This window comes from Tilletiaria anomala (genome assembly GCF_000711695.1).
Source record: "Tilletiaria anomala UBC 951 chromosome Unknown K437scaffold_77, whole genome shotgun sequence".
In the NCBI taxonomy this organism is placed as follows: Eukaryota; Fungi; Basidiomycota; class Exobasidiomycetes; order Georgefischeriales; family Tilletiariaceae; genus Tilletiaria; species Tilletiaria anomala.
This window is the reverse complement of record NW_013546945.1, coordinates 48768-71872: the sequence shown is the minus strand read 5'-3', so window position 1 is coordinate 71872 and position 23105 is coordinate 48768. Positions and strand designations below refer to the sequence as shown.

Here is a 23105-nt window from a genome sequence, read left to right as displayed (position 1 = left end):
ATGATGGGGATTGAGCTGCTGAGTCAAAGGAGAATAAATAAAGTCGCCGAGCAGTGGGCGGTATCTCAAGCTTTGCGGCGACACATCGGCAGCTCCAATGACCGCCTCGGCAATGCTTCTTTCGTTTGCTTGTGGCCCTGGCGCACTCCCCATAAGCTCCCGATGGATGACCCCAGGCAGAAAGGGGGAAGAAAGACGGCAGCACGCACGCTCCTTCGCTGTGCGCTTCTCCAGTGCTCAAGCTATGCCCCGCCTGTGGTACATTGCCTTCCAGCGCGGCCCTCCACGATACAGCCATGCTGGCAGCAGCATCAGCGTCTCTCCCAACATCACGACTGATCTTCGTGAATATCAGTACGCCCCTGCCGAAGATGAAGCACTGCAGCTTGTCTACGTGTGGGTCCTGAGGCTGCCTCAAGAAGTTCAGGCTGGCCATGCCTGTGGGCGGTGGAGCAAGGTAGCTGAGGCGGGCACTTCGACGTGGGGCTCGCCACAGAGTGCATTTGTAAATATTCAGCTTCGGACGCCTTCAGCTGCAGACTTGGAAGCAGCTCTTGGGGCTTTACATACCAAAGTTTCACCCAAAGGCAAAGGAAAAGATCGCTTAGTCGAACTTCACTTGGCTATATATGCCGCTGGGTTGCCATCAGCACGAACACACGGAGGAGGTGCGCAGTATGCAGCGAAACGACGCATGGCTGAAGGCGACCTGCTCAATGAGATAGCTTTCGATTTACCTCGTGCGTTTTTCGCTAGCGCATCTTCATCATCACAAACTGGAGAGGAGAGTGTCTACTTCGTGCCAGTACTGTCAACGCCCATCGAGTTTTCCATAACTCCCTTGTCGAGTGGCGACAAGAGCGAGCGTACGCACGACACCATGCGCCTCTTGCGATCCAGGGAGCACGGCTGGCTGGTGTCTGTCAAGGAAACAGCTGGATACGAGCTAGACAAGGTGTGTTGCCCTCTATGTGCGGGCTCTTTCTTCGACTTGGAGTGCTGCGTGCTGAGGTCAATTCTGTCCACATTTCTTGTCTCAGCACCTGTGGGACGCATCGCATCTCCTTGGTTCGTACTTGTCGTCTTCGCTTTTCTTCTCTTCCGCCTCCAGCCCTTCCCAATCCCACCGTCCTGGATGGATAACTCGTCTATTGCAAATCATAGCAGATGAGTCGGCTTCAGTACTTGAGGATGGCTACGCCTCGCAAGCGAATACAGCCGCACTGGCCGGAGATACACACCCCTTCGTCGTTCTCGAGCTCGGCTCAGGCACGGGGTGCACTGGCATCTCCCTCGTTGCCATCCTTGATGCGCTTGTTCGGACCGGAAGGCTGCCGAGTGAAAGGAGGGCAGAGATTATCCTGACAGATCTAGGTGAGCATCTTGCTGAAGCGAGACTACAGGCGAGTATCTCACAGACGCGAGTCCTTTTGGGTCATACGATTGTCAGAATCAGCGAGTGAGCTCCTTAAAGATAACATCGATTTCAATCAATCCCAAACTTCAGCAGCAAGCAATTCCACTCAACTTCGCTCCGCGGTGCTAGACTGGACACAAGTCTCCGCATCGCAGACCAAACTGCGGAACTGGAAAGTAGAGCATCTAGGCGAAGCAGACCGACAGCCGGATCTCATCCTCGTCTCCGACTGCACTTACAACCAAGACTACTTCGACGATCTTTGTGACGTTTTGCGCACCTTTCTTGCGCCGAGGCGCAGTCCTGCTGTACTAGCGCTCCCTTCAAATGACGAAAGCAAGCACTCGGCAAAACTTGCACCTCCCTCCACCTGTCTTCTCTCCAAGAAGCATCGCCACCCCGACGAAGAGTCGCTGTGGCCGAAGCTGCGCGCTCGTGGACTGCGCTGGGAGCTCTTGGCGGGCGAAAACGCTTCATTCGAGATTCAAAGCAGTGGCGAGCATAGTCACATGGGGCTGTACGAGATCACACTCCATCCTGCCTGAGCATCAATTCTGAATGCCAACACGTGTTCTCTATGGACAGTGAATTTGTCTTGGAATGTCTAATATACATATGCTGTTGCTTTCTTCGACTGTGACTGCAAGTACGCCTCCCGTCTATTTCCGTGCTGCTACAGATCAAAGCGTCTCTTCGTCCTGCGTGAGGTCAATCAATGATCCAGCTCGTACTCTTGCCACTCCTTGTTTCCCAACCACATTCAATATCGTCATTCCCATGTCTGCATCCTGACCTCCATTTCCTTTGACACCCTCCCCTCCTTCTTCGTCCTCGCCAGCCAGCAACTGCCACACGTCGTCGAGCTCTTCGGGGCTAAGTACAAGCTCGAGCAGCGAGCTCGCGCCTTCAGCCATCGCCTCCATGCGCCGCTCGCTTTCGAGCGAATGCAAGCTGTGGATCCACTCTGGCTCTTCCGCGAAAGCGATGCGCGAGAGCGAGACGATGAAGCTGTGTGTGACCCCGTTCAGGGCGGCCTGCGTGTGCGGGTGGTCTAGACAGGTACGGAGATCATGGAGTACAGGATCTCCGTCGACCTCGGTGTCGTCGTTGTACAGAAGTGTCATGAGGTTGAGGTCCATGGAAAGTCGGAGGAGCACGCTGCAGGGGCCTACTGTGTCAGCCGGGTACGTACAAGTAGTCACATGCACACAATGACACCTTGCCATGACTCACGCTTGAAATGCGTCCTGGTCACAAATACCTCGAGTATTCCATAAGAGTGTCGTATCCACGCTCAAACAGCTGACGAGCGCAGCTAGCAGGTACTTCGACTTTGCAATCACGATGCGAGCGTCCTTGTGCTTGAGCGCGAGCAGCGTCAACAACTTGATCACTCGGACATGAACAGCGTGGGCCTGTTATGCGATGGAAGAGATATCTAACGTCGTCAGGTCCCCATGCGAAAGTTCGCAAACATTGCAGGACACTCACATCTTCAGTTTCGAGGTCCACACGGCGATCGACGAGATGCTTTGCGAGGATGTCGAGCAGTGGCCGCTGGCTGTTGAGTAGAGCAGGTCTGATGCCACTCTGCCACTGGGTGTCGAACTGGCAGCCCATCACACGTTCCCATACATGTTCCACTACAGTTCAACGGATATCAGCGAGAGACCATGCCCTGGCCGTGATCACATTCTCTCACCATTGCTGAGCTCAAAGAGGAGATCGAGGGCCGCGATGAGGTTCGGAGCCGCTCGTTCCGGGCGGAGGAAGGACGTAGTCAAGCCGGGATGCGAAGCAATAGTTTCGAGTCTGCGAGCACGTGGAACGAACAATCAGAAAGCGAACTTTTGTAGCACAGTCTTTGAGACTCACGTGTAATGCCCCATCGCAGTCTTGAGCTGGCACACCATCCCGCAGAGAAAGGAAAGCACTGCCTCATACACCTCCTCTTCAACGTCCTCGCCCATGCTCCACGCTTGCTCTGCTCTGTGCTGCATCTCGCTCGCTTGATACGCGCGTAGGCACCGCATCTCTTCGCAACGTTTAAGCACCGCATCTTTGTGATTTGCGTGTGTGGTAGAACCGGTCTGCCTGGACCAAGTCGATTGGACGCAGAAAGCATGCTGCTGGCCAGGCGCGTAAGCGCGTGGCGAAGAGACTCTTATTGGTAGTCGCCATGTTTTCTTGACCGCTTCAAAGATGATGTCAGCAACGTTCGTCGGTGTCGCCTCCGGATTGCGAGGCCTTGCTTGCGTGTCGAGGCTGGCTAGTGCTTGCGTTCCATCTAGACGGCGCCTGTGAATGTTCAACAGCGAAAGCTCCGGCATATGAGGTATATGTATGCTTTGGTTCATCAGAGATGATGTCAATGCAGGAAACACTCGACATGTGTCCGCACAGAGCTGCAGCAGATCGTTGAAGAGGTCCATCTGCAAAGCGCGTTACAGGGTAGTGAGCGAGATTCAAGTAGATATGCTTACAAGAAGAGGTATTCAGCTCACCATGCACAGTCGCACAAAGATGCCTAGTAGCTGCCTTAGCGGCACAGCAAGTGCGTCCGTCAGCTCGGTCATAGCAGCAGCTTTGACCTCGTTTTGTAAAGCCCAAAAGTCCGACTCTGCCTCCTCCACAGTGGCATATGGTTCGCGCGTGCGGAGCTGCCAAAACCGACCACCAACTTCTGCAGGGCTATGCATGAGACGTTGCATCAATGCATCCAGTGCGTTTGCATGGTAGTCGAGAACCACAGAATCGATACCGGGAGGCAATCGCGCCGAGACGATACGCGTTAATGTCGAATGCAAAGCAGATTCTGGGGGCTTGGGGTAGGGGCAGTGATCTTGAAATGACTGATGTGGGTCGGAAGCGAGGGCCAATCCGTCTGCCTGCGTGTGGTAGATCGTGAGAGGAATATCGGCTAGTCTTGTATGCGGCAGCGACTCATGACAGAGCATGAAAGAAACCAGGCCGATGTGCTGCGCCGCAACCTGTGATGTTGCCCATTGATGAATTCGCGTGGGGTCCCGAAGCCTAGCTGTTTCCATAGAAGGCAAGGCAGCATCCTTTCTGTGGTGGCGAGGGGTACATTCCATCGCAGGCAACTCGTCTCCAGCATAACATGGCTTTTGACTTTCCACTTGACTCAGCGCCTTCGTGGGAGATCTTGCTTTGGTAGGCGTGGACGGTGAGCTACTAGCGGGTTTTCTGCTGCGGCATTGCTTTTGTTCAAGTGCCTCGGCCGCAAATGAATTGTCCAGCCCGGGAAACTCTGTTGTGAGTGGCAGGGAAAGGTCAGCGCGGGGTGCAAGGATGAATACGTGAAGATAAGCCTACCCTTGACCAGCTCTTTTGGCTGAACATCGCCAGTTCGCCGCCTCTGACGGCGAGAGTGACTATCCAGCTGCATCTCGTCGTCATCATCCGTCCTTACCCGTGGGCTTGAGTGGTCGCGAGCCGTGCTACCCTCTCCGGGACCCGTATCGCGATTCCGACGCGAAGGCGTGACAAGTCCTATTGCCGCGCCGTGCAACACATGTCTTTCCCCTACATCTGCTCTTGTGACGTTTGGCCAGCGGGAAGTCTCGCGTTCAAAGCGCTGCAATATTCAGATGCGAGGGGATCAGACGCCATTGCGAAGCACAATTTCTGGAGTCACTCACGGCAAATGCATCAACAGTCCTCATTTGTTGCATGCTCTGCACGCTCTTCTGCCTCTCTTCTTCCATTTGTCTCTTGTAGTCATCCTCCTTCTCCACCATCCGTTTTCGAAGCTCAGAATTCTCCGTTTCAAGCTTCTGCGTCTTTTGCCGGAGAATCATCACTTCTCCGAGTTCCTTATATGATTCTTCTTTAGCCTTTTGCTCCAGCTTTTGGATACGTTCCTTTTCTGTCTCAACCTGTTTTTGCAGCGCCTCGATGCGGCGGCGATACGATGCTTCACGGTTGAGATCCATGGCGGCCCGCGCCGCGGCAGCGCTTTGATTATTGACCTGTTTGGGTTGATTGCTGTTGCAATTAGCAGGTGAAGGTGCAGATGCAGAAGATGCATCCCGTCGTATTGAACTCCCTCCTGTTGTTCCGTTTGGCCTTGACTGGTTTTGCTGGCTAAGAGATATGGCTTCCTCTTCCAGCTGTTCCAATGCCGCACCATCTTTCCACATAGCGTCATTATCGCCCTCAAAGACGTCCAATTGTGGCATACCTGGCCTGTACGCAAGTCCTGGGTTCTGTACGATGATAGCCTGGTCTTGGGGTCCTGCAGGCTTTGCGGGCGACACCTGCCGCACGCCTCTGGCACTGACTCCCAGGTTTTGTCGCTCTTGCACTGCTGTACCACCAATTGCGTATTGACCATCTTCTCGGACGCTGATCTCTGGCATGATCTCGTCAAAGTCGGTCGGAGTATGTACAGGGTGCTTTCTCAGTAATGGCCGGCGCTGCCCAAACTGACTTGTCGATTTGACGGCTGCTTTGAGGCTATCAAGAACGGCAGGAGTGCTATTTTTATTCCCTTCAAAGCTATTTTCTGGGTCATATAGTCGGGGACGCTTTGCGAGTGGCTCGCGGAGTATCGCGTCTGCCTGCTCCACGGTGGTTGGAGCATTTCGAAATGCGCCCGCTGGGCGAGCAGAAGTACCCTGTGAAATGCCTGATCGACCATTTCGTGTGGGAGACTTCTGATTGTGGGCACCAGTCATCTGCTGCGTCGCTGTATGCGCGTTTTCGATCATGCTCATCACCGACTCGAGAGCCTCGCCGTCGAATTCAAAGTCATCATCGTCGAAGTCATCATCAGTCGGCAGCATTTTGGCGCTGATGCTGTTGGCGATATATGGAGCATGAGAGGCACCCTTGCTGCATGCAGCGGCGCAAGCTGGGCCGGACAGTCCTTTCACAAGTGTGCTGCGTCGACCGTCTTGAGCATAAAGCACCAGGAAGCTGCAGCGGACAGAAGATGAGGGTACTTAAAATGTTGCATGGTTGATGACGGGATCGCGTCGCGTCTTTCTTGCGGTGAGGAATGGAAAGCAGATTTGGAGTATTACTACCGTCAGCGCACACTGGATTCCAATGCGCAGAGGTGCAGCGACACTCTACGACGGTAGGGAGGGTTAATGGCTAGATTCATACAAGTCTGAGCTCCATACAGGCGCCTATATCATAGTCCACTATGAATACATAAGAGGGGGGACCTTGGGACGGCCCCATGCCGCGACACTTGGTAAATGCACGCTCACGTGATCCTTTCAGTCCTTTACAAGGTGGAAGCGGTTGACAGCGCTTATTTTTGGCAGCTGTTCACAAGCATCCTCTGAAGGTTCCACATCAACCTAGAAATTGATCCTCACCCATGGCGTCAAAAAGGCATAGCATGGAGAGGCTACCGGCAGCATTTAAGAGGGCTGTATTTAGAGGCTACGAGCCTGTTCTTCCGTGCTCTTGCTGGTCAATCGGCCGGTTGCAGGCTTCCCACGGTGCGACTGATCTGCAGGCTGCTTCCGCCTTCAAGCACCGGCAACCATGATGCTGTGGATACGCAGCCTGCAAAGGCTTCTGCCAGGGCTTCTACTTGTAGCTTTGGTACCCTCTGTTCTGTGCTCAGGGTCAGATCTGACGGGAACCCCTTCCATCCGAGTGGACTTGCGAGCGCCATGGTCCGCACCCCCGCCACTGCTGGAAATCCTCGAAGCTGTCAATTCGCTCGACTCGACCGCCTTCTTTGATGCGGTCACGCAGCTCACTGTCTCGGGCATTGCACAGAATACCAGTGCCAAGAAAGCTTCGTACAAAGAAATCTACGAAACGTCGCTCGAGGTCCTACAAAAGCAGGGCATCTTCAAGGCTCCCGGGGCTCGGGAGATCCTGGACCTCTCTTTGGCTCTACATAGCGAGTCCCCGCAAGTCGAGGCTTTTTGGCACCTGTATCGAACCACAGGTGTTGAAAAGCTTTACCGTGAGCAAGTAGTCGGAGAAGAAGCGCAACAGGCATGTAGAAGCTGGGCGCTCGTCCAGGGAAAGGTCATCTGCAGTGCACCAGCATTGGATGAGGCGTTGGCAGCAGGCAGCCCCACCAATCAGGAAGGCATGATCGAAGTACCCTTCGACCACAGCTTGTCTCCAACTTCAGCATCATCGCTTGTGCCAATGCCGACAGTCGTTCTATATGCTGACCTGTCTTCACCAAATTTCGCCGAGCTGCACGGAAGCTTGTACCGTCACGCCGTCGGCAAGTCGTCTCTACCCCTACGTTACATCTTACGTTGGCGACCGAGCGAAGAGGATCAGCGGGAGACGGTGTACCTTTCCGGATATGGCGCCGCTTTGGATCTCAAGAAGGTCGACTATCTGGTAATTGACGATCGAAAGCTCCGGGATGATGCGAATGTGACTGTAACTGGGGCTGCTGCTGCGGCGGCTGCTGCAGACACAGTGGCGTCCTATGAACAACTAAGCGCTGAAAGCGCTCTCTCAGATCGCCGATGGCTACAGGCGCAGATAGGCGGCAAGAAGGGAAGCACAGGTGCTGAAGACATCGGAGCCAAAATTTCAGAGGAGAACACGTTGAAGCTTGGATACAAAGCTGCACAAGTAATTGCGGCATCATCGGACCCCTTGCGTGCACTGCGTGAGCTGTCGCAGAATTTTCCTTTTCATGCTAAGCAGCTGTCTGGAGTCAAGCTCAAGAAGAACTTCTTGGATGAAATCACTCACAACCAAGATGTTCGTGTGGAGGCGGGCTCGAACGACGTCTGGCTCAACGGCAAGTCGATCCCGCACAAGGACGTCACCCCCCTTGGGTTTCTCAAGAAAATGAGGAGCGAGTCGATCCTTGTCCATTCTCTCACCGATCGGTCGCGCGGCGTTGGGCTCAGCCCGAAGGCAGCTGTTGACCTCTTATCCAACTCGACGCTCGGGAAAGCTTTTATTGGAAGTGCGTCAGAGCCAATCGCTGTTGACGCCAGCGATCGCATCGAGCGTGGCTTGCGCATGCTCTCTGGCGCTCTTGTGAACGGTGCAAGTACCTCAAAGCCAAGTGCAATCACCTGGTGGAACGACCTGGAGAAGGATGACGTCTTTGCACATTGGCCGAGGGATTTCAAGACGGTGAGGCTGTTCCAGCAAAGGTATGAGTCATTCTGATTGCTAAAGTCAATGATTTTCCAGCTCCTGCAACCTCTGTGGCCTGGGCAATTCCCGCAGATAGCGCGCAATGTTTTCCATGTCGTTCTTGCACTCGATTTGTCCCGCAAAGAGAGCTGCCGCTTCCTTGCCGAAAGCGTCTTTCCTGCATCGACGCGAATTGGACTCCGCTGGGGTCTTGTGCCTATTTGGGGCAGTGGAGATGGCCAGAGTGAGCAAATGGCCAGGACCGGGACGTGTAAATGCTTAGATGACTGATGGTTCTTCGGCGGGTCGCAGCAATCGCGCTCACACGCATGTTCTACCACATCTTCGATTCTCTGGGTCCGGACGGTTCTGCACGGTATCTCCGTCGTGTGGGTCTATCCGGAGTTCCAGAATCCACAACAATCAACCTCGAAGAAGCAAAGAAGGAGTTTGCAGCGGCCCTTGGCACTGTCGCGTCTCAAAATGAGATTCAGGAGATCCTGAAAAGGATCGACCCGAGTGACTCGGACTTCATGCAAGACCGTTTAAACACTGCTGTCTCTTACGCACAGAGGGTTGGAGCCAAATTGAGCAAGGGGAGGCTGGGACACGCCTTTGTCAACGGTTACCATGTTCCCTTCGACAATGGGATCAGCCAGAGTATCGGCCAGCAGGTCCAAGCGCAGCTTCAAGCGTTGGCCCCTCTGATCTACTATAACACCTTGAGCACAGACGCCGACCTTAGCAACCACTTTTACGATCAGGAGGATACGCTCACCTATCGATCCCCGCTGCTTAGCGCAGATGGCGCTTCTAATCTTACGACGAGGATGATCAATTTGGCCACACTTGAGCCGGAACTTTTGAATGAAGGCCCATTGTCGCGATACTTTGCTGCGAGACCAGACTCAGTCAATGTTACGATGTACATCGCAGGCGACTTTGACTCTGCAGGAGGTCAGGAGATGCTCGCTGCTAGTCTCGGCGCTCTTGAAGCTGGAAGTTTCCGATTGGGGCTTCTTCACCAACCGTCTTCTGCGCAGGGCAATCGGACGGTATCGACGGCGCTCTACACCCTCCTCAACAGTCACGAAGGCACAAAGCTACAGCCTTCGTCGATTCTCTCTGTTCTACCCGCCAGGCCTGAGCTCACACCAGGTGAAGTCAGCGAGGAGAATGTGGCGAAGGTTCATGCGTTGTTAGCAGCAGAAGACTCGGACGCCGCTAAGCGAGCACACGATTGGTGGGGCCGGGCTAGCCCCATGCTCGAGGCGTTAGGTTGCGGCGCCAAGAGCATCTGTCTGGTAGCGAACGGACGCGTCCTTTCAGGCTTCCGGGCGGCTGATGTCATTCCAGCTGACATCCAGGCAGTTGCTCAACTTGAAGGAAGCAAGCGTGCGAGAAAGGTCCAAGCCAGCCTCATTGAGCTCGCTGGGCGTCCATCTGGAGCAAGCCAAGACAGCCATCGCGTTGCACTTGCCGCCTCAGCTCTCGCCGCAGACTACGCTCCTGACGAGGCAGCAGAAGGCTTGTTCCGCACACCGCCTGCTCTGCGGCTCTCCGCATTTGACCGTATCGATATCATGCATAGTGGCTTCGAGATCGGTAACCGCGATAAGGCATCGTTCCGGTACACTGCGATTATCGATCCGCTGACCGAGACTGCGCAGCGCTGGTCGTCAATTTTGGAGATGGCGAGTCAATGGCCTAACACATACATCAAGGTCATTCTGAACCCTACGCCGAAGCTACGAGAAGTTCCCCTGCGACAATTCTACCGATACAGAGCTCCCGGAAAAGTCACGTTCGAAGAGGACGGATCAATTCGTCGAGACTCAATTCTTTTCACAGGTATGCCTGAAGATGCGGTCCTCACACTGGGCTTGGACACGCCGTCTGTTTGGCTCGCTATGGCAGAGGATGCTGTCTACGACTTGGACAATATTAGACTCAGCAGCTTACCCAGTGCATCCCGCTCCTCTGGCGTGAGCGCGACGTACGAGCTGAAGCGGATCCTCATTGAAGGTCATGCTCGAGATGGCCAACTCAACTCGATTCCGCGCGGCCTGCAGCTGTTGCTGGACACAGCCGACGGTCAAGAGCGACTGGATACGATTGTGATGGAGAATTTGGCCTACTTCCAATTCCGCGCCAAACCCGGTCTGTGGCATCTAAAGCTGCGAGAAGGCAAGAGCAATGGCCTTTACGAGATGCTGAGCGTAGGCAATTTGGGATGGAATAGTCCGAACGTCAATGTCACGGGAAATGTTGTGACGTTGGCTTCTCTCGAGGGATTGACGATCTACCCACAAGTACGCAAGCGTCCCGGCATGGAGGATGAGCAGCTGTTGGAAGATATTGACAAGGGGCCGGAGGCTCAAGACAGAGCTGGCAGCAGAGTTGCCGATGCTGCAAAATCCCTCCTCGGCTCCGTTTTCAGCAAGATTGCCTCTAGCACACCATCATTGACCAAACCACAGTCGCCGCACGCCGACATCAACATCTTCACAGTCGCAAGCGGTCATCTGTACGAGCGAATGACATACATTATGATCCTGTCGTGAGTTTTATCACAGGGTTCTCCTATTCTGTTTCATGCTGACGAGTTTCTTTAATCACAGCGTCCTGCGTAACACACAACACTCTGTCAAGTTTTGGTTCATCGAGAACTTCCTCTCGCCGTCCTTCAAAGAGTTCATCCCACACCTTGCAAAAGAGTACGGCTTCGCCTACGAGCTCATCTCGTATGCTTGGCCGCATTGGCTGCGGTCTCAGAAGGAAAAGCAGCGTGTTATCTGGGGCAACAAGATTCTCTTCCTGGACGTGCTCTTCCCACTCGACCTCGACAAGGTCATATTTGTCGATGCGGACCAGATCGTACGCACAGATATGATTGACCTCGTCAACGTCAATCTTGAGGGAGCGCCGTACGGCTACCCTCCCATGGGAGACGACAGCGAGGATATGGAAGGCTTCCGATTCTGGAAGCAGGGCTACTGGAAGCAATTCCTGCGCGGGCGGCCGTACCATATTTCGGCTCTGTATGTTGTGGATCTTGTGCGGTTTCGGCAAATCGCCGCAGGCGACCGCTTGCGTGGACAGTATCAAGCACTGTCCGCCGATCCCAACTCGCTCGCCAATCTCGATCAAGACCTGCCCAACAATTTGCAATTTTCGCTGCCGATTCACACACTCGACAAAGAGTGGCTCTGGTGCGAGACATGGTGCAGCTATGAGTGGCTGGACCGCGCCAAGACGATCGATCTGTGCTCGAACCCCAAGACCAAGGAGCCTAAGCTGGATCGTGCTCGGAGACAGATTCCCGAGTGGACTAAGTATGACGACGAGATCAGCGCCTTTGCAGCGCGCTTGAGTGACGAGAAGCGAATCGGGACGAACGTAGTGTCGTCAAAAGAAAGCGAGCAGGTTCCATCGGCTGTACAAGAGGGTGGTGCGTCAGCGTTGATTCTTCAGGGTGGCGACGAGCCGGCGCAAAATCAAGATGCGTTACATGTAGACACGCTAAAACACAAGCATGACGAGCTATAGAGCTGCATACTAATCACCTCGGAAATCGTACGCCCTTTGCTCGATTTACGAGCTCTCTATGGTACACCAAACGTTGTCCGTTAATCTACACACACACCCCCCGCAATGTGAGCTTATTGCGCACCATACTTCTGCCTGTACTCCTTCATGCCCTGGATCGCCTTCTCATTATCTTCGCCGCCTAAGCTCTCGATGTACGTGATGATGTCGGCGAGCGTGACAACAGGTACGACAGGGACACCATACCTGCGCTGGACCATGCTGACGGTGCTCTCTGGAGATTCTTCCGTCGCTCGTTCCTGTCGGTCGAGCGCGATGACGATGCCGACCATCTTGGTCTCTGCAGCTGCATCGCCTTTGGCGGCATTCGTCTTGGCGGCATTTTCGATGATTGAAACTGCTTCACCAATGGCTGTACCTGCTGTCATGACGTCGTCAATGACTAGAACTCGTCCCTGCAGCGGCGCGCCGACCAGCGTGCCGCCTTCGCCGTGTGTTTTGGCTTCTTTGCGATTGTAGCAGAAACCGACGTCGATTCCATGGTCCCGCGAGAGTGCCAGTGCTGTGCATGCTGCCAACGGGATACCCTGAGGAGAGCGCACATAAATCGAGATCCAGAAGAGGACCTTCAGCTCCGGAAAACCAATGTCCAGCCAGCGGACAATTTAAGACTGCGCACCTTGTAAGCTGGGCCGAAAAGGACATCAAACTGAACCCCGCTGTTTACGATGGCACTGGCGTAGCAGCTGGCTACTGCGTCTATCTTTGTGCCTGTGTTGAAGAGACCCGCATTAAAAAAGTACGGGCTTTTGCGCCCCGACTTCAGCGTGTAAGGCGCGCCATCGAAGGAGAGGATGCCGGACGAGAGGGACAGGGACAGGTACGAAGTTTGGTAGGCCTCCAAGGCGGTGTTGTCTTTGCTTTTGGGTGCGGACATGGTGGCTTCTCAGATTTCGGCTTCGAGAAGATTTGGCTTGAGCTGTTCTTGTCGACGCTGAGCAGGTTTTCAATCGCGAGTCTCTTACCTTGATGCGAATTGCGGTTGGAAGAACGGTAACAAGAAAGTTGACGATCTCGAATACTGGACACCCGATGGGCCGAGTCACCGAAAGAGATATGTTCTTCTTTTTCTTTCTTTCTTTCTGTTTCTTTGTTTTTGCTCGGAAGGTCCGAGCTGCGCCAAAAAAGAAAAAAGTCCAACAAGCCCATGGGCATATGATGTTGTCGCACGCTCAAGCCTCTTTGCAAGCCGCAATGGCAGCTTGCGAATGAGGCCCACGCGCTCATGCTCAACCACCTGCTGGATGTCTGTGACGGCTCTTATCGTTGGGACGCACGATGCGGTGAAGCAGGGCCGAACTCAGCGCTAAAGAGGAGCCTAAAAGCGACAGCGAGTCTGCGCCATGTGCTCGGCGCAACTAGCTCTCGCATTCGAGGTTGCTTCGGCGCGTTGATCCAGCGCAGAGCCGACAAGCACGGTCGCACATCGCACATGTAAGAACATTCCTCGTTGATTTAAGGTTGTCCTTCAGCTTGCGTCCTGGGAGCAAAATGGCCAGCGCTATTCAGCGACTGTTCCTCAAAAAGAGTCGCGAGAAGGAAAGACAGCGCGAACGCGACAAGCCAAGGACGACGCCAATTTCTAATGTCGCTCAAGGTAAAGGTGCAGCTTCGCAACATACGCCAAGCGCTGGCGATGCATTCCCCGACACTAAATGGGGAGCAGATGAAGAATCTTCACAAGATGCTACGCTGGGCCATTCTGCAGGCCGGTCCGCCTTGAGGCGATCAATTCAGCTCCTCTCTTTAGGGGGCCGTCCTGCAGCTGCAGATAACACGGCATTTCATTCAGGAGTGGCTCTTGGCTCTTCGATTTCGAACCAGCTGTTCAACCAGATTGCATTTCCCTCGCCCTCTTCGCCGGATCCCTCTGACGATGTACGAGCCCCCACTGCCCTTCATGATGGGCTGCCGACGCGTCCACCGCATGACCGCTCGCACTCGAGGAGTCGCCCGCGCGCAGTTTCGCTGGACGCGGTACGGACGCTTGGGCCTCCGCAGAAGCAAGAAAAGCCTACTTCCACCCATGCAACAGCAGCCCAAGATCTAAACAGTCGTTCGCGTTCCCGACAGCGTACGAGCAAGTCATCATCGCTTCTCGACTTCGGCACATGGCTTCCCTCTTCGCTCAACTTTGGACTCGGAGGCGCAAAGTCTGCAGAGCCAACGCCTTCTCGCGGTCGAGCACAGTCAGAAATCCTGGGAGATGAAGATGCCGCGGCGAGAGGACGTACCCACAGTTCTGCCACTTCTTTGCGATCTGCCAGAGCCGAAAGTCTCACATTCGTTGTTGGTACCAAGCCTAGCGGAGGAAGTTCTACAATGCATACCGCTTCCCACTCGCAAACCGCTTTTCGATATAATAGTACCCCTTCGGGACAAGATACGACACGAACCACAAGTATGGGCAGCTTTAGTAGCGGCAGAGGGGGAGACATGATACGCGTAGAAAGCAGAACAGGGCCGCTGCTTCCGCCGAGTACACTGTGGTCCACAGATGCAGATATGCAGTCCTCCTCTTCTGGGCTTTTCGAAGGAGTCACAGTGGCTGGTCACGGCACCGCAGCAACGGATGAGAGGAAAGCCGAAGACGACGGGGACGAAGAAGACATCGAGTCCAATCCCATCTATCGCGCGCTCGTCGACTTTGTTGACCGTGGGGAGGAGCGACAACCCTCAGCGGCTGGCAGCTCCTTACAACGTGCTCATATCGTCCTTCTACCTTCTCTGCGTGCGCTTCGCACCTTCTCGCAGGACGAGCATTCCGCTGCCGATTCTCTACCAGCAGCATTGAAGTGCTATGCGTACATCGCATTGCATGCTCTCGTACCCTCGAGGCTGTTTAAGGACACCTACGTTCCAGTACAGGCGACGGGGTGCAGAAGGATGGGGAGAGGCAGTCCGGACGAGGAGGAGCGGAATGAGGAAGAAACTGCCTCGATTTCACCGCGCAGCGACGGACAGAGCAGCAAGACTGACCCGTGGACGGCAGCAAAGCTTCGTGTCTCCGTCGGCGCAGATCGAGGTACCTTCAGTATCACCTTCAAAGATCCAGCTTCTACGCGATGGGGTCGGTCCGGCGTGACGCGTGTGCGACGCGTGCTGAGCGAAACCACCGTCTATCTCCCGACGCTGGATGGAAATGCGGAGTATCGCGTACGCATCGTAGTGCTGGACGGCTTGGTTGTCCCCTTAGGAGACGAGTTGGCGCCCTTCGAATTCGACCAGGTGGCCTTTCCGGTGACTGCCTCACCAGACTTTGCTTTATCTCCAGCGAGCAGCTCGGCTGTAGACACACAATGGGCTTCTCTTCCGGTCGCAGAAGCGGCTCACACCCTCAGCCGTAGTCCCGGGTCGGCCGTGGGCTCTATATCCTGCTCTTCAGTCCGGTTGGCGCGCACTTTCAGCGCTCGTTCGCTAGCGTCTTCTTCACATGGGTCCCATGCAGGGGATGAACACCCCATCCTGCAGCATATATCGCCGGTCCGAAACCTGGCTGAGGACCTGCGGATATTGCTCGACGCTTGTCCACCGGCGCAATTTGCAGCCCTTGGCCTCAAGTCTGCGCTCCGAAGGGCATTCTGTGTCATGCAAAATGCTGCCTCGCAGTTCAACAGTTCTTTCGTCTATGTCTCCGGTTTCGAGGAGTACAACGCGGCACGGATTCGCAAAGGCATCTTCCTCAAAGCCTGGCAGGCATTTGAAGATGCGCGCAGAGCGGACGAGCAACTACACACGGAGCACGAGGCTGACGAGTCACTCCCTCACCGTGCCAAAACACGGGTGATGAGTGTACTTGAAAATATCACCATGGCACTATGCCACGAGAAGGTGTACATGTCTCTCAGCAAGACGAAGCGAGCAGAAGAGACGGCATTGGACGAAATTCTGCGGCGCTATGGAGAGCACGAGTTTTCTCTTGATGACTTTGATATTGGAAATAACCCTTTGAAGCGGCGACCCGATTTTCTCGACAAGGCGATTGACATTATCACAAGCATGCCTCAACCGGATGTGACACTTCCCAGTCCGTTGCAGTATCTAGAAGAGGCATCTCATGGAGGCTTTGAAGCAGCAAGGCTGCATCTACGAACACCACTTGACGCGCTGCACATCTTCAAAGCAGGCCTCGAGGCTATTCAAGATGCAGCAGTAGCTGCCGCTGCTTCCCTAAGTTCGAAGCAGCACGCATCGCAAACCCTCTCCCCCCGTACTGACGTACACGTGTCAAGCTATCTGCTTTCCACGGACGAGCTTCTCCCACTTCTGGCGTACGTGCTTGTCAAGGCCGAAATCAAGGAGCTCGTCACATTGCTAGCCTACATTCAACTGTTTCGGATGGGCGAAGACGATGTTCCGAATTTGCGGTACGTTGCTACATGTTTTTATATGAGAAACGCTCACGAAGGCTGATTCATGGGCATGCTGCCGGGTCCAGGTGGGTATCCACCACGCTGGCTGCTGCTGTCCAGTACCTGCGCTCCGATCCCTTGCGAGAAGTACTCGCTGAACGCCCTCAGCTGGCAGCATCGTCACTGTCGCGGTCGAGCAGTTTGCAATCAGCGCGTCCGACCTCGCCCGCGTCTCTGCGAAGCGCAGATGGATCTGGCTTTACCCACGTGTCGCAAAGATATTTCCCGCAACGTAGTCCCAAGGCTCACAGCACTTTTTTTTCAGACGAGCGGCGGCGCAGCTTGCCTCTCAGCGCCGCATACGCAGGCATGTCGCTCGAAGATGCTCTCAAAGCGCAAGAAGAGGCAAGACCTTCGAGTCCTAGCAGCCAGGATTTTACGGACAAAGATGGTTTCAAGGTACCTTCCTTACCCGCGAGTGCATCATCATCGGGCACGGCCGTTCGCAGCAACGGTGGGCGGAGCCGCGGATCGTCAGAGTTGCAGATCAGGCCTCAGCTGATTGTTCGACACCGACGGCGGCATCTTTTATCTTCTGGTTCTGGCGCTTCGAGTGGGTCCGACCAACCTCAGAGTTCTCCACAAGAGAGCACCTTCCGTTTGCTTCGTACACAGAGTTCTCACGGTCGAGAGGCCACATCGTCTTCGTTCGATGCCCGGAGGCGGAGCATCGACGCCCTCAATCCCATCAGCTGGCCCGACGAGTTTCACGAGCCCAGTAGCTCGATTTTCATCCGGTCAAGCTCCATCTCCAGCATCACGCAGACGAGTATCGAGTCGCCAAAAAGCAGTGGATTTTCTCGGCGGCCGGCGTCTGTGCGGTCCGTGTCCTCGATCCCCGATGACCGACCCGGGGATGGCACTAGCCCTAGCACCGGCAACAGTACCGGCACGGGCACCGGTAGCCTGCCCCGCTCGTCGACCACAGGTCGGCGCCGCAAGCACTCGCACGCTCTGCTGCTCGGCTCGAATGCGAGCAGAGGGGCTCCGATGGCACCCGTCTCGGATCCCGCACTCGCAGCGGCACAGGCACAGACCATGCCTCCTGACAGCAGCGACAGCGCCGTTGGCGGCGTGACCAAGAGTCAGTTGCTGTACAACATGCCTGCTCCTGCCTTTCTGCATCGTGTCCATGTTCCGTCGCCGGTCGCAGAACTTTCAGACCCATTTTCAAACATGCGAATTTCCCGCTGAGCGCGCATCGACTAGCGACGCGCGACTCCGTCTGCAAATGACCCTTGGTACCTCCGCCTGCCCTTGTCTGAGCGGCCAGCAACCCTCGCCAGCCTCTCTCCGCAGCATCATTATCCATCTGTAGCCTGCGTCTTTCAGACACGATCGCATGATCTATGAGCTCGACATGTCTGCATGTGAATTGTCCCCGGTGACGCGTGATGATACAGTATAGCTTTGCGCTGCCACGTCCTTGTGCTTCCCTTTTCTCAGTTCCTGGCCGCCGAGCCGTTGGGTGGTGCGGGACCTTCCTGCGCGGAAGCGGCGGCAGCGGAGAGCTTGGTGAGGTGGTTGTAGAACGCCACGTGCGACGCACCGGGGCCGTTCTGGTAGACGAAGCTCGCGGCCACGAACGCGGCAAAGGCCGACTGAAGGTACGTGCGCGGGACGCGGTCGAGCAGGGCCTCGAGACCGACCTTTTTGATGAGGGTCTGCGGGAAGACCTGGGCCATGACGGCGTTGCGCAGCTCCTTGTTGTTGAACAGGTCCGTCGCTTCGAGCTCCTGGGAGAGGTTGTTGAGCGTCGTCGACAGCTCGGTGGAGATGACCGAGCGCGGCTTGCCGCTCTTCTGGTGCTCGCGCCAGATCGCGTCGAACCTGGCAAGAGAGGCATGCAAACGGGTGGTGTGAATCAGCACAGAGCTCTTCCCGTTGTTGACCTCTACAAAGGAGCGACTCACTCTTGCGCAGCATTCTGCGCAATGATTGTCTGGATGTCGCGGACGTAGCCAAGGTAGAAGTTGGTCGGCTTGCCGTCCTTGAAGAGCATGTTGTCGATGTACTCTTCGTCCGTCAGCGACAGTCCGCAGAGCACCTCGAGGGAGGAGGAGGTGACGCCGCCTGCGAAGCGCATGAGGCAAGAGCAAGTCAAGGCAAAGAAAGGAGGAATGAATTAATGAATCAATCAGCATGGGAAGCAACGTGTTAACTACCGGCCAACGGCTACGACGCACCCTTGTTGGCCGACGCGTCCGGGTAGAGAATGACGCCGCGCTTCTCGAGTTCGAGGCGTGCCTGACGCGTGATGAAGAGGTTGGCACCCTCGACGATGTACTTGAAGTGGCACTTGCCATCCGCGTCAAAGAGTTTGCTCACGTTGGAGATATTGATCGCCTCGGGGCGGCCACCGCATGGGACGAACATGTCCGCCTTGAAGACTAGGTGGGCCGTGTTGCGGAAGCTGAGACCGTCTGGGACGACCTCGCCGCTGGGGAGGCGGACGTCCTTGTCCTCGACGAGCACGCGGTAGCCGCCGGGGCCGAGCTTAGCGGTGTCGAAGTGGACGATCATGAGGCGTGCCTTAGCGAGGCGCACGAGTTCGGCGCGGTCCAGACCGCTGGGGTCGTATAGGACACCGGAGCCGTCAATGATGGCGACGGTGCGGTCGCGGCTGAGGAGGATCTCGTTGGAGCCGAGGTCGCCGTCAGGCCCGCCGGTCTGGACCTTGGTGACGTCCTCCTCCTTGAGGCCGAGCATGCGGTAGATGCCGATGACGTACTGGCGGATGCTGAGCGAGGTCATGCCCCAGACGTCGTGTGGGACACCGCCGAGCGTCGCGGCGGTTTTGCCGGTGGTGAAACTCTTCCACCAGGGCGCGCCACGCTCGCGGGCGTGCTCGGCGCCCCAGTCCATGCAGTCGGCGGTGCCCTCGTCGGGGCCGAGGAAGAGGATCTCGTCGGTGCCGAGTAGGTCAACGATCTCCTCCTTAACGCCGGGCGTCTCGCCCTTGATGAGCAAGTCGAGGATAGCGTCGACGTACTTTTCAAAGCATAGACGTGGGTTCGCGTCGAGTGTCGGAAGGATGGTGCCCTTTGCGCCGCCCTCGGGGATCTCCTTGTTCTTGAGGTGCTGCGTGCTGGCCAGCGCGTAGTTTTCGTCAAACAACATACGCTGGTTGATACTGTAGTTCTCGCGGTTGCGACTGCGCACGATGCGGATGCCGCCGCGGGCGACGTCGCGGAAGCGGACGTGGAAGCCACGGAACTCGGAGCCGACGACAAAGACGATGCCGTACGGCTTGGTCGGGTACTCGACCTCGGGCAGGAAGCCCGGGTCGAGGCGGAAGGAGAGGGCAACCTTGGTGGGAGTGTAGAAGTTGGTCTTGAGCACAGCCTTGTTGAAGAAGAGGAGCGCCTCAAGGACCTGTGCCTCGTGCGTGTTGCTGGCAGCCTTGCGGATGCGGTCGTACATCTGCTGATCGCTCAACACCTCCTCCTTGACGAGGCGCTGGTAGCTGAGCGTTGGCACGAGCTCGTCGTCGCCAGCGCCACCGGGGTAGTGGATGTTGGCAAAATGGACATACAGCAGACGGATAAGGTCCGGGTGCGAGTTGATCACCTCCTGGATAGACTGGCGCGTAAAGGTTTCCTCGCGGAAGCGCGTCTTGATCTCGTTGAGAATGGCGGCCTGTTGTGCGTCTGTTTCGTCGAGCGCGTTGCGCAGCGACTGGTACGCCTGGCCGAGGCGGTTGCAGAAGTGCTGCGCAAAGAGCCAGCCGACGTAGGCGTACGTTGCCTCCTGCACCGCGTGCCCTGCTGCTGCGCCGGTGATGAGCCCGGCCGGCTGGAAGAAGGGATTGTCTGGGAGGACGTAGATGAGCGACGCCTCTTTGATGATCTGGTGGATGCTGTGCTCGATCGGCGGGTACTTGGTGCCGCCCGCGTGCGTCGGCAGCGGGTTCAGGTAAGCGGAGATGATGGTGACCCCGTTGGAGAAGTGCTCGACGTACTTGCGCGATGAGAAAAGGCCGTAGAAGTGGTACAGGTCCGAGAATGCGCTGAAAAAGTTTGTCGTCGTGCCCATGCGGTAGCCGATGACGACCCGGTGCTCGCGTGTCCCCTCAACTTCGAACATTTCTGCGGATGGAAGTATGAACGTGGCGGAGAGAGTGAGGGGGGAGAAGGTGAGCCACGCGGCGAATTGCGGAAACGACACTGCTGCTGCTGGCACTGCTTACCAATGACAGGACCCTGCCTCCTGAGGACCTCATCCATGACGTCCTGGTACATGGCGAGCGTGTTCTCGCTTGCCTTGGCGAGGAAAGCGTTGTCACTGACTTTGCGAATGTCTCCGTAGTCTGGCGTGCCGGGCGCAGGGGCAGGGGTGGCAAAGGTGCACTTTGTGAGGAAGTAGCAGCGGAGCTGCTGCTTGGACTGCGCACTGACGCTGCCGGCGGAGCGGTACGTCTCGAGGCGGAACGCGCCGAAGCGGCCCTCCGACGGCGCTGGCAGTGCCTTGGAGGAAGAGTGGGACGCGCCAACGTCGGACTTGTTGAGCCACTTTTCGTCGATGCGGCGCTCCCACTGCGGCCCCTCGCCCTCGGCGCGGCTGCGGCCTGCCTGCGAGGAGTGGATGAAGACGGCAGAGGAGCCGTCATCGGTTTCCTTCTCAAGATCTATGTCGAGCGAGGAGGAGTGCTTGGTGTATGCGAGCATCTTGGCGCCAAATAGCGCCATGACGTGGTCGCCGACTGTGTCGACAGACTCGAGCGCAAAATACGTGTCGTCGATGCCCAGGTTCCTGCGTGTGGGGGCGCATACAGTCAGCGGATCTCGAGCGGTGACGGCGACGCGTCTCAGGCAGCATGTGTCCTCACTGATAGAACCACGCGACCTCCGCATCGACCAGGTCGGGTGGAATGAATCCTTTCGCCTTGAGCAGCTGCTGCACTTTGGCCGCCTGTTCTGCTTTACCGGCAAATACCGTGTCCGTGTATCCGCTGCGGGAGGGGAAAAGAAATATGACGCTCTAGTCAGGCGAATAAGTCTGGAAGAGGAAAGGGGCGAGGAGTGCGCACCTGACATTGGGAATCTTGTGGTCGAGGGGCGTGTGTGTGCGCTTGATGGGCGTCCCAGAGCCGTTGATGCCGCTGGGGGTGCCGGGCACGGAGAGCAGGGCGGCCTTGATGTTCTGCATGTTGGCCAGTCCTGCTGCTGAAGATGATGCCGACGACGCAGACGCCGGGTTCGCTTGGCAGTTTGTGCTAATGCTTGTCATTGCGATGGGTTAGCCTGTTGTAGCGCCTTGCTGCGAATTCTATCGCGTGTGAAGAGCAAGCTGCGGACCAATGTCCGATCGGCTCGTTGTTTCGCGTGCAATCGATGAAGCAGGACGACCAGGGTAGGATACCTCTATTGTGCGTCGTGCGGCGGCGGCTGACTATCGGGGAGAAGGGGGTCCGCGTTGCAAGCAAGCAGGGAAGAAGATGGGGAGGGGAAAGAGGAAAGGGATGATTGATGGAGTTGGTCGTGTCAACTACTGTCTGTTGGCCAAGCCAGCGCGCTGTGGGATGGGGGTGGTAGGAAGGAACAAGGCTGTCTGCCTGCCTGCCTATCTATATACAGCAGAGACGCACCCAAGCGAGCGAGCGCTGTGATGCGCTGCTCTGGCGCGCTGCTCTGGTGCCCAGAGACATCGGACTCTGATAACCCGCGGCACAGCCGAGGGGGACATGTAGCAACACAGCACAGCGGTTGCTTGTGGCGCGCTCTCCCTCTCGCTCTCTTCCCTCGCCAAGTTCCGCTTTGTACATCAGACCGAGTTCTCGTCCATTCGGTAGACTGTAGTGGACAACGCACACCCGAGACTCATCGGGCCCACAAACGCTACTCACCTAATGGTCTCAGAACCGACAGTTGGTTGCTCTGTCTATCTATGTGTGACGAGTGAATCAGTGCGGGCGATGCGCCTGCTTTTCTTTCTATCCCGCTGGAGCGAATGGGGAAGGGACAATGAAGGGGCAGCAAAGATGGATATATATACAGTATATATATATATAACACAGAGCGGAGAACTGGTGCTCGCCTCTCCACAAAGCAGCAAACGCAATGGAAGCGAGAAACGTGCAGTTAATCTGTTGGGCGCTCTTCTTCGCCAGGCACCGTATTCAGTGACAGATGGTTGTTGCCCGTGGGGAGATGGATCACGTTCATGTTTTGCTGGCCAAAGTAGAGTGGGCAGTCGGCACAATGCTGGTTGGTCTCCAGGGTGTGCAAAGACACATTCGTTGTGGCCCTTCATCGCCGATGAGCTCTTGAGTGTTGGTCCACCGAGCACCCGCAGGCTGCAGCCTGCAGCTTGCCGAGGACCAATTGTAGTCGCAACTGCGAAAGGGACTTCGCCCGATGTATGTACCCCATCCTTCCCCCCTTACCCCAGATCCGCGCCTGAAGCACCAACGAACGAGGATGTGCACATTTCGCTCCCGCCCCACCCCGCCCTCTTCCGTAAGACTCGCGAGGCTGCCAGCTGTCATTACACACCAGAAAAGCACGCAATGCAACGCAGCTATTCTCTTTGCTTCTCTTCTCTTCACTTCTCCCTTC

At 56.1% G+C, this 23105-nt stretch overlaps 6 protein-coding genes across 6 annotated transcripts; 3 read left to right on the top strand and 3 right to left on the bottom strand.

Moving 5' to 3' along the window:
- Positions 1-189: 189 nt before the first annotated feature.
- K437DRAFT_258170 (uncharacterized protein) lies at positions 190-2220 on the top strand. Its single transcript, XM_013386361.1, has 3 exons — positions 190-955; positions 1041-1374; positions 1451-2220. The coding sequence occupies exons 1-3, from the start codon at positions 245-247 to the stop codon at positions 1960-1962; spliced, it is 1557 nt and encodes a 518-aa protein (XP_013241815.1). The 5' UTR covers positions 190-244; the 3' UTR covers positions 1963-2220.
- K437DRAFT_295546 (uncharacterized protein) lies at positions 1991-6560 on the bottom strand. Its single transcript, XM_013386360.1, has 8 exons — positions 5080-6560; positions 4754-5015; positions 3922-4688; positions 3293-3849; positions 3120-3229; positions 2909-3060; positions 2651-2832; positions 1991-2575 (listed from the first exon to the last, which is right to left on the bottom strand). Exons 1-8 carry the CDS (start codon positions 6223-6225, stop codon positions 2098-2100), a joined length of 3654 nt encoding a protein of 1217 aa, XP_013241814.1. The 5' UTR covers positions 6226-6560; the 3' UTR covers positions 1991-2097.
- A 52-nt stretch (positions 6561-6612) lies between these two features.
- Positions 6613-12197, top strand: K437DRAFT_249430 (glycosyltransferase family 24 protein). Its single transcript, XM_013386359.1, has 5 exons — positions 6613-6641; positions 6715-8524; positions 8585-8771; positions 8840-11087; positions 11149-12197. Exons 2-5 carry the CDS (start codon positions 6941-6943, stop codon positions 12074-12076), a joined length of 4947 nt encoding a protein of 1648 aa, XP_013241813.1. The 5' UTR covers positions 6613-6641; positions 6715-6940; the 3' UTR covers positions 12077-12197.
- K437DRAFT_249426 (orotate phosphoribosyltransferase) lies at positions 11999-13129 on the bottom strand. Its single transcript, XM_013386358.1, has 2 exons — positions 12756-13129; positions 11999-12663 (listed from the first exon to the last, which is right to left on the bottom strand). Exons 1-2 carry the CDS (start codon positions 13011-13013, stop codon positions 12190-12192), a joined length of 732 nt encoding a protein of 243 aa, XP_013241812.1. The 5' UTR covers positions 13014-13129; the 3' UTR covers positions 11999-12189.
- A 217-nt stretch (positions 13130-13346) lies between these two features.
- K437DRAFT_275374 (uncharacterized protein) lies at positions 13347-17902 on the top strand. Its single transcript, XM_013386357.1, has 2 exons — positions 13347-16503; positions 16575-17902. Exons 1-2 carry the CDS (start codon positions 13628-13630, stop codon positions 17740-17742), a joined length of 4044 nt encoding a protein of 1347 aa, XP_013241811.1. The 5' UTR covers positions 13347-13627; the 3' UTR covers positions 17743-17902.
- K437DRAFT_171251 (NAD-dependent glutamate dehydrogenase) lies at positions 17887-21875 on the bottom strand. Its single transcript, XM_013386356.1, has 6 exons — positions 21578-21875; positions 21377-21499; positions 20738-21300; positions 18735-20636; positions 18462-18621; positions 17887-18378 (listed from the first exon to the last, which is right to left on the bottom strand). Exons 1-6 carry the CDS (start codon positions 21775-21777, stop codon positions 17991-17993), a joined length of 3336 nt encoding a protein of 1111 aa, XP_013241810.1. The 5' UTR covers positions 21778-21875; the 3' UTR covers positions 17887-17990.
- Between the last annotated feature and the right edge of the window lie 1230 nt (positions 21876-23105).

Excerpts from the sequence above, each read along its gene's own strand:
- K437DRAFT_249426 (XM_013386358.1), bottom strand. The coding sequence starts at position 13,013 with ATGTCCGCACCCAAAAGCAAAGACAACACCGCCTTGGAGGCCTACCAA. Across the intron at positions 12,664-12,755 it reads TTTTCGGCCCAGCTTACAAG|GGTATCCCGTTGGCAGCATG; the intron begins GTGCGCAGTCTT and ends CGCTCTCCTCAG.
- K437DRAFT_249430 (XM_013386359.1), top strand. The coding sequence starts at position 6,941 with ATGATGCTGTGGATACGCAGCCTGCAAAGGCTTCTGCCAGGGCTTCTA. Across the intron at positions 8,772-8,839 it reads GGGCAGTGGAGATGGCCAGA|CAATCGCGCTCACACGCATG; the intron begins GTGAGCAAATGG and ends GGCGGGTCGCAG. Across the intron at positions 11,088-11,148 it reads ACATACATTATGATCCTGTC|CGTCCTGCGTAACACACAAC; the intron begins GTGAGTTTTATC and ends CTTTAATCACAG.
- K437DRAFT_295546 (XM_013386360.1), bottom strand. The coding sequence starts at position 6,225 with ATGCTGCCGACTGATGATGACTTCGACGATGATGACTTTGAATTCGAC. Across the intron at positions 4,689-4,753 it reads GCCAAAAGAGCTGGTCAAGG|AGTTTCCCGGGCTGGACAAT; the intron begins GTAGGCTTATCT and ends CACTCACAACAG. Across the intron at positions 3,850-3,921 it reads TCTTTGTGCGACTGTGCATG|ATGGACCTCTTCAACGATCT; the intron begins GTGAGCTGAATA and ends CGCGCTTTGCAG.
- K437DRAFT_171251 (XM_013386356.1), bottom strand. The coding sequence starts at position 21,777 with ATGACAAGCATTAGCACAAACTGCCAAGCGAACCCGGCGTCTGCGTCG. Across the intron at positions 21,301-21,376 it reads GAGGTCGCGTGGTTCTATCA|GAACCTGGGCATCGACGACA; the intron begins GTGAGGACACAT and ends CCCCACACGCAG. Across the intron at positions 18,622-18,734 it reads GGACGCGTCGGCCAACAAGG|GCGGCGTCACCTCCTCCTCC; the intron begins GTGCGTCGTAGC and ends TGCGCTTCGCAG.
- K437DRAFT_275374 (XM_013386357.1), top strand. The coding sequence starts at position 13,628 with ATGGCCAGCGCTATTCAGCGACTGTTCCTCAAAAAGAGTCGCGAGAAG. Across the intron at positions 16,504-16,574 it reads GACGATGTTCCGAATTTGCG|GTGGGTATCCACCACGCTGG; the intron begins GTACGTTGCTAC and ends TGCCGGGTCCAG.
- K437DRAFT_258170 (XM_013386361.1), top strand. The coding sequence starts at position 245 with ATGCCCCGCCTGTGGTACATTGCCTTCCAGCGCGGCCCTCCACGATAC. Across the intron at positions 956-1,040 it reads CTGGATACGAGCTAGACAAG|CACCTGTGGGACGCATCGCA; the intron begins GTGTGTTGCCCT and ends TTCTTGTCTCAG. Across the intron at positions 1,375-1,450 it reads GATTATCCTGACAGATCTAG|AATCAGCGAGTGAGCTCCTT; the intron begins GTGAGCATCTTG and ends TACGATTGTCAG.